The sequence below is a fragment of the Coturnix japonica genome, chromosome 3 (genome assembly GCF_001577835.2).
Source record: "Coturnix japonica isolate 7356 chromosome 3, Coturnix japonica 2.1, whole genome shotgun sequence".
In the NCBI taxonomy this organism is placed as follows: Eukaryota; Metazoa; Chordata; class Aves; order Galliformes; family Phasianidae; genus Coturnix; species Coturnix japonica.
The window spans coordinates 16,951,853-16,960,602 of NC_029518.1; the positions used below are offsets into that span (position 1 = coordinate 16,951,853).

Here is an 8,750-nt window from a genome sequence, read left to right on the forward strand (position 1 = left end):
CAAAACAAAGCACATCTTTAGAAACTTGGTGATAGTTGATTCCAGACCACCCGATGGAATTTGAAACACCACGCATTGTTTTTCTTGAATTTAAAATTATTATTATGAGGATCACAGGTTAATTCAAGTTGTAAAGGATGTCTAGCCCAATCTCCAGCTCATAACAGGGTCAGTCATAAGGTCAACTCATCATTTGTAGCAACCTGCACAGTAATTTATAATAACCTGAAGTCAGGCTATTATTCATAAGCTGTCTCTATTGCAGTAGTATGTCAGAATATCAGCCACTTACCAGCATCACATCATGCAAGGCCTTGCCTAAAAACTAAAAGAGGCTTCTGCCCTAAGATTTCAGTGGAAATAGCTCAACTGTATTGGGAAGATCCTGAAAACATCAGTGAGCATCACACACAGAAAAAAACAACAACACAGTAAACCTCTCTCATCCTCCAAATGAAAACCTGAACGAGGTCCTCCCCATGTTCTCTGCCACAAATCTGCTGCAAACTCTCACATCCCCTCTAAACTAAAGATGGGTGCTGGAGAACATTTGCTGCAGGGTAAGAGGTATTTCAAGGGGGTGTGTTGTTTTGGTAGAGAATAAGTAACAATTGGTCACACTGGAAGGAAGTAAAACGCAACATTTTATGCCAAGTTTCTTCAACTCCTCATCCTGTTGTCCCAGACAAATCTGCAAGTTTCAGCAAGGACAGCGAGGACATGCATAGGAGAGGTGCTTTAAGCACCAAACTGCTCAGGATGGACCCTGCAGGCAGTCCACCAAGAGCAATGCTGCAGCTAAGCACAAAGAGCATGGACTGAAAACAACCAACAGCCTGGTGTGGAAGGCAGGACGGGAAAGTCCACTGAACAAAGAACCCAAACAATAATGTTAATCATAACAAACAAAATCAAACATCCCCAGCACAGTGCTAGAATAAGCAGTACCTGGGGACATATGATTCTCAGGCTACAAACTGCCTGATCCCAATCAAAAACGTGTAGTATGTGGTTTCACAACAGGCACAACCTTGGCACCACGTTTCCTTCTGGCCAAGCTCTGATGACCAAATGACAGATTTAAAAGAAGCAAGAGGGATTTGAGCTGTCTGGCTTTCCTCAACCCTGCAAACATCCCATGAACCAGGCCCCAATTCAGGAAGCTAATAGGGCACACATATAATCTTAGTGTTAATGAGTTCATTCACAAGTGTGTTTCAGTACCTTGCTGAAGAAGCTCACTGAAGTCAACAGCCTGGAGCCCCCATTCATCTTCTTGCTCAGTAATTACACAAGCAGGAACCTCAAAAACTCAGAAATACTCTGAAAGTAGCAATTTCAAAATAATGCAATCACATTAAAGACTGCCACTGAACTGAAACAGTGCATCGAGGTCAAATTAAGCCAAAAGCAACAGCTGATGATGATTAGTCCTCTTGTCTCTGCACAACCACCTGTGCCCTGCCAGCCCTGCAAACCAGGCAGCAGGATCAGCTCCAGCTTCAGGAAGGCCCAGCAGATCTCCAGACATGGACCTCCTTCAGTATTAGAGGACTAGGACAAGTAGAAGACTAGGACATGGTTTCAGGTGGGTCTCTGAGATGGCAAAACACACACACCCCTGATAGGCTGGGTGTAGCAGGGGCTGTGATGCTCAGCTAACCTTTCACTCAACAAATGGCAGAGTGGAAGCAGATCTTTAAAACAGACCCAGAGAGGTCCATGACACTGGCTTCAGAAGACAGCCCTATGCTTCGGTCTTGCAGTAGTAGGAACTCAGGCTGGGACATGGGTCTTTGCTTTTCTGTACTCTGAGAGAACCGTGGTGAGGAAGGATTCACCACACCAGTCTATGACCTCCCAGCAGTAATGGATGGTCAAGGCGGCAGCAGACCACATGCACTGCACCCCATAGCTGCTCAACATGAGCAGGAGTTAGAGAGCTTCTCTGATTTCACCCGATCAGCACCACAGAGCACATTATTTTATTATCCCTTGTAGCATGTAGATGACTACTGTCCAGACAACAACCCAGCCTCTTTTTAAAGCCATCTGCAATTTCCTGTTTTTTACATCCTCATACAGGAGGCCTGTAATAAGTGCCATTCATAAGCAAGGAGCTGTTCCTCCCACATCCCTCCTGGGGAAAGGCTTCCCATTGCTTCAGGTCCTCTCTGCTGTGAACAAGAGGCAGTACCCCAAAGTGGTGCTGCAGAGCCCTACCATAAGGTCAGCAGAGCCAGGAGGTCTTAATCTAAGGTGTTCCTTTCAGGGCTGCTTTCATATCATTAACAATATCAGAAATCCCAAAACATAAAGTTCTCTGTTGTGCTAAATGTGCATGCATGTGAGCTTCACGGCTGGAGCCGGTCACATAGTGGTGCTGATGCTGGCTGTGCTGGAAGGTCAGAGCACAGCAGCCCCAGTGCCCTGAAGAAAAGGAGCCCACATAGGTGTAATTGCTGGTAAATCGAGTCCTTGTTGACAAAGTAGAAGCATGGCATTGTGCACAGGCAGTTCATAATGTTGGCTTTCATTAAGCGAATGGCTCAGCAGAATGCCAGCCTGTGTAAAGCGATATTTGTGGTGCAGAGCTCCCAAAATCACAGAATCATAGACTATTCCAAGTTGATGATCCTTATGGGTCTGAATACAACTCCCAGGCCCACCACCAAGCTTAGGCAGGAATCTGGAGAGGCACCCCAAAATCCACATGACATCAGAACCAGGCCCAGAATAACTGCCATTTCTTGGGCTACTGAGCCACCTCACAGCATGCAAAAGACCCATAATCTGCCTTGTACAGCCTTCAGCTATCAGTACTGATCGACTCATTGTCTGCAATAAGAACTGCTGTGAATAAAGATAACAGAATCAGGCCCAACCCTTGCACACACGTGCTGCCTATTTTGCTAGAGTCCCCCAGCTGTGCATTAGCATTATAATCTGCTATGCTGGCATTCAATTTCTGCTTATTATCAGTGCAGTGATGATTATCACTCAGCCTCAGATCAATAATAACTAGGTTGAGTCAATAGCCTGGATCATCCATGAGGAACCGATAAACAACAAACCTCTAACATGACTCGATCTCTGGCTGCCAATTACACTTGGGAGGGAGTTAAGCTCCCAGCAGCTAGCCCACGCTGCCACAAGCACAACACACAGAGGCATGCTTCACAAACAAAAGCTTTTGGGTTTTTCAAAACCTCTTTGTAGTATTTTTTCCGCCACTGCTTTTCACATCTGTTGGTTTTGGGTCCGGCAGTCCCCAGCTCGTTGAATTTCCACATCTATTTCCACACTGGATGTGTCTTTAACCTCAAGTGGACTGTCAAGCCAGATGCCAGATGCCCCCTTACTTCCTCAGTGCAAACTATCGGTAAACCTTAGCATAACTTTACTTTGAGCCTTAAACTAACAGCATGTGAAAAGATTAATATGAATAAATTCAAAACTAATCAGATCCCTTCTTTAAATGTTGACACAGTATTATTTATATCCCATAAATACCTTCTTGACTAAAATTCATCCCAGGAGATTGGCACCTCGCCAGTTCTATTCATATTTACTGTATTTATACAGTACAGTTGGCCAAGGATAATATTTAAGACAAAATATGCCTTAGGGTATATACAATATCTCTTATAGTTTTCCTTTTAAATCTCCTCATTGCTAAAAATATTTAGTCTGAACTTTATAAAATGCCCCACAAAGACCTATCAGCGATCTGCAGTGATATATGGCCGACTACGAGTATAATTAGAGCATATTTGTAATACTTGGGTCGCAGGCGGTTGCCGAGAGCTCACGGCTCGCGGCAGGGACTGAACCGCTGATCTTTCCCATGCCTTCCTCCCAGCAGCGTGCGACCCTCTTCTCCTTCCTGCCTCTCTCAGGCATGGAGAAAACACAGGGTTAAAGAAACCTGCTCTGAGACACCTTGGAGCTGCGCTTTCGAGTTCTTCCTTTAAAATATGGTGGGGCGATTTCGTCCCTGCTGTCTTTTTTGGAAAGGTTCACTCCGTTTGGTCTAACTCGAGAGCAGTGGAAAAGCAGTTAACCTACTTACTGGGATGTTCGCGGCAGTGCACAGCAGGATGGAATCTGCTGCCGCAGGGCCCTCTGATCCCAAACTTGTGATGCACTCTGTTGGTAGGTACCTGCAATCTCCTCTATTCATCTGAAGCCTGGATTGATCCCTCAGTGCTAATCTGGCTTCTGACAAGGCTTTATAATTAGATCCTCTTTTGCTACACCACCCAAGAGGCACAGCACAGGTAACTGCGCTTTCTGGACCATTGGTCTTTGGGAGTCTCCTCACAGCAGGGGACATATGGAGTGTGGTCAGGACTGAGGCATTTCACCACCAGAGACTGCCCCTCGTTTGGCTCTCAGCCATTCCAGCCCTACCCATAGATGCCCACTTCTCCACTCATGACGTGACCCAGGAGGTCCCAAAACAGAAGCGCAGACTTTCAACAAAACTCAGCAAAACCCCACTGACCTGAACATTGACCTAGTTGCTATTGCTGCAAATTACACTGAACCTCTTTGCTCACAGTCTCTTGGCTCCAAATATATATTTTTTTCTTAAAAAAAAATAAATAAATAAAAGAAAGAAAGAAAGAAAAAAAAAAAAGTATTTCTTCCCGCTGGGTAACAAGGGTGGAGTGTATTTAGCATGGCTATTAGGGATGGTGCCATAATTACAATACTAAAACGGCTCTGACTGCCAGGGTGTCCCATACCTGATGCTGTCATTTAACAACAAAGGGAGGCAGCTGCGCCCAGCGCGGGGCTCGGATGCCTTGGCTGCCATCCTGGGACGATCACATGCAAGACAGAGCAAGCCTCAAAGCTACAACTCGCTCAACTAAAAATAAATAAGAGAAAACGCAATTAGAAACTCTAGGATAAAGTTACCAAGATGGCTGCATTATCTGTGTGAGCCAAAGGGATGTGCTTTGCAGACCCAGCCGGTGAGGAGATGGGGCGTCCAGTTGTGGGAGGGGAGACAGAAGGAAGGGAGAGAGGCGAAATAGTGGGGATGCGGCTCTGGGTACGCAAGTGGAGGAGTTACTTTCTGCTTCTGGTATTTCACTTTCCTCGGCACGATGATGATCGAGATTCTTTTAAGGGAGTGCAGTGTTTTTCCCTTTTTTTCTCCCTTTCTTTTTTTCTCCCTATAAACTTAGACCTCACAACCCAAACAAAAAGGCGCGTTGTTGCAATTCTTAGTTGCGCTCAGTGGATCTGGTCAACACAGTGTGTTTGTACCCTTCCACTGCACTAAATGCGGCACCGATCGCCAGAAAGTGGTTAACAGCAGTGAGAAGGCAGACGGGCTGAGACAGGTTCCAAGCAGCCAGGCTACCCAGAAGGGAAAACTTTTCCTCTACCTGAAATGAAAGCGCCCATGCACCAAGCGGGCAGGCGGGGAGGGACAGAGGGGGAAGCTGGAGCTCTCTGAGCATCAACCGAGTGCAGAGTGCTGGAAGGGCAAAGGAGACCCAGGAGGGATTGCTGTGGGTTTTGTTGTTTTTTTCTTTTTAAGACCTCCTTTTCTTTTCAGTCCTGGAGAGATGGAAACTTGCCCGACCCAGACACTCCAAGGGAAGCAACGGCAGCGGAAAGATGTTGGCTCCTCTCAGAGGCTGCACCCAGGGCAGCGGGGCAGCTGCACGGGCACCCCTGGGGACCACATAGGGTGACCTCAGCAGGGATCCGAAACGCTGTGAAGTTGGGGGACAACCGAGTTCCCCCCTTCAACATATTAATTCCCCCCATCTAAAGGAAGCCCTATAAGCAAGCAGATGGGATGCTGAGAGCAAGAGGAGCAAAGAGGGAGGGGTTGTGATGTACGGGGCTGGTGGGCACCGCCAAGTGAATTCACGTCCGCAGAGCACTTACTTTCGGGGTAAAACGGATGCATGTCTATTTTGTAAACTTCTTTGGCGTAGTACTCCTCGTCGCTCCGCTCCCTCTCGCAAGTGGCGGCTCTGTGGTTGGCTTTCTCCTGCAGCAGGTCCCTGGTGCTGTTGTAGATGGAGATGACCTCCGGGGGCACCTCCTCGGGCTCGGGGTACTCGTCCGGGGGGCTGGTGAGCTTCAGCTTGCTCAGAATCTGCCCCCGGATCGCCTCGATCCTCTTGCGCATGAACTGATCCATGTCGAGGGTGCTGCAGGTAGACAGGCTGAGAGCCACGGCGGCCAGATCCAGGGTGAGGAACACGCTCAGGAGATAGCAGTGCATCTTAAGTGCTTAAATACAGCGCCCCCCGAAAAAAGAGTGACTTTAACCACGAACGACAACGATGGGGGAGGGGGGTTGGGGGGGGTGAGGGGCTAATATTAAAAAATAACAGGGGGATGTGTGCAAACAAAGGGAGGATCTGCAGACAAAATGCAGTGAACAATCGGACTGCAAGGACGGCTTGCAATCCACAAACGCACGGGAGTCGCCAGTGGAAAAAATACCAATAGTGATACAAAAAAAAAACCCCACACACACAAAAAAAAAAAACAACCAAAAAACAGCAGCCTAGTGAGAGTCGGGGGTGGAGAGAGCGGCAGCAAAAGAAAAAGGGTGGAAAACAAAAAAAAAAAAGAAAAAAATAGAAAAATAAAAATGGGGGGGAAAAAAATAATACCAACCAAATAGATAAACTCGCAAATCAAGTCAATAGAAAAGAGGCTGTTCGCAGCGAGCTGGCGGCGCACAGTGGAAAACCCAAAAGAAAAAAAAAAAAAAAGAAGGGAAAAAAAAAGGAGGGGGAAGAAGTGATGGGCAGAAGGGCGCTGCCGCAGCCGGCGCCGAGCCGAGCCCCGCGGTGCCGGCGCTCAGCCCCCGCGGCGGCGACGGGAGAAGCGCGCACGTGTGCGCCCGGCGGCGCGCAGCCCCGGCCCCGCTGCGGCGCCCGGCCCCGGCGCTGAGCGGCGGAGCTGCGGCGGCGGCTGCTGCTGCTCGTCCGCCCGCCGCGTCCCGCAGGCTGCTGCTTGCGCCCCGCGCCGCATGCACCGACCCACCCCCGGCCGGGCCGCTGCGCGCTGCTGCGGGGCTTTTTCCAGCTCCCTCCTCTTCCTCCTCCTTCCGCCGCGACTCAGCGAGGCCGCCGCCGCCGCCCCGACGGCCTCCCGCGGATCGTAGGCGCGGAGCGGCCGCCCGGGGCTGGCCGCAGCTCCGCTTTGCCGGCCGGCCTCCCCCGCGGGGCTGGCCCTAGCGCTCCGCCCGGCGCCCCCCGCCTCCCTTGGCCCCGCGGCGCTCCCTGCGACGAGGGGACGGGTGCCAGCAGATAACATCACGGCCGCGCAGGGAGAGGGAGATTTATAAGGGCTCCCCGCCCCACGTGCTCGCCTCGCCGCGAAGTGACGTGGTGGGGCTGCGGGCAGAGAGCGGAGGGCTCCGCCGCCGCCCGCCTATTTATTCTCCGAGCCCGGCAGGGACCAGCCGCAGCCCGGCCGGGGGCGAGAGGGGCAGCCCCGGCGCGTCCTTTTTTTTCCTCTTTCAAAAGGACGGCTGCAGCGCCCCTCGCCCCTTTTATTAGGGTAATTGGGTCAAACGGCAACCTCGCTACATTTAGGTGCCGGGATATGGTTCCGTGCAAGTATGCAAGGGGCAGGACGAGGACCTCCCGATAGCAGCACATCGGGCTTTGCGCTGCCCCACTCTTTACTTTTCACTTCCACGCACGTTTGGGGCAATTCCAGCGGGAAGCAGGCTCGGCTCCGGGTTCTCCCCTCCTGCTCTCCTCCTCCCTGCACTTGACAGAAGCTCTCAAGCCCCGCATTCTCAGGCTGCGTCTGCAATTCAGTTTTTCCACTGCCTCTTTCGGCCGCAGCGCACATCGCAGCCTGAGCCCGGAGCTGTGTGCAGGCATGGGCCGGGCTCAGACCCCGAGCCCCACTCTGCCCTGCAGAAATGACCTTGCACACCCCCCCAGCCTTATATCCTAAAACAAACTCTTCCAAAGAATAAGACTGTTAAGTGATTTTCTCCTAAAGCTGCAACTGAAACAACGGAGAAATGTCATACACTGAACATATGGTCTCATGCTGTTTGGTTACTGCCGGTGCTACACTGCCCAGGGGCTTCACAGCCCTTAAGGGTTGGAATACTAGACGGTCATAGTGATCTTTTCCAACCTTAATGATCTTATAAAAGCACTCCGCTCTTTTCTTCAGTAGGAAACTGTTACCTCTCAAGAGCTCTGCAAGAACCATCCTGACAGATCCCTGCAGTTAATTCCTATTTGAAGAAAAAAAACCCAAACAAACCTAAACTTTGCCATCTCTTTCAGAAGTACAGCCCTGGAGACTTGGCAATGCCTTGTTTGGGTATGCCATAGGTGCTGGGGTCCAAGCTTCAAAGTGCCTTATAGAAGCCACTAGAGGTGCAACCAGGCTGACAGCAAACTCATGCAATCAGGTTCTGCTGAGATCACTCCTGATTTGGCAGCCTGGCTAGGAAGACACTTTCTTTTGTTCTCATTTGGTCCTTTTGCTTCTGTTTCTAACCCTTCGTGTGATGCAGAGTGTCAGGTCTTCCCAGTTTTATCTCAGCTTTGCTTCTCCAGTGCAATGATGCTCAGTTCCCTACAACCTCACCGTGTCCCCATGGTGTTGTATTTGCCAGGCAGAACTTCCCAGAAGCAGCAGCAAGCCAGGCTTTGGCCTTTCTGCTCCCAAAGCCTTGGATGCTTGAGCTAAACTGCCAGCAGCTGCAGCAAGCTATGGCACATGTCTGAGCT

At 50.1% G+C, this 8,750-nt stretch overlaps 1 protein-coding gene across 1 annotated transcript in view; it reads right to left on the reverse strand.

Annotated features, from left to right (window-relative positions):
* The window catches only part of TGFB2 (transforming growth factor beta 2), a 62,580-nt gene extending 56,047 nt beyond the window's left edge, over nt 1-6,533 (reverse strand). The window contains exon 1 of the mRNA XM_015857278.2: nt 5,914-6,533. Within this exon, the coding sequence (XP_015712764.1) occupies nt 5,914-6,256 (343 nt within the window). The 5' untranslated portion in view covers nt 6,257-6,533. The remainder of the gene's footprint in view (nt 1-5,913) is intronic.
* Nucleotides 6,534-8,750: the final 2,217 nt, after the last annotated feature.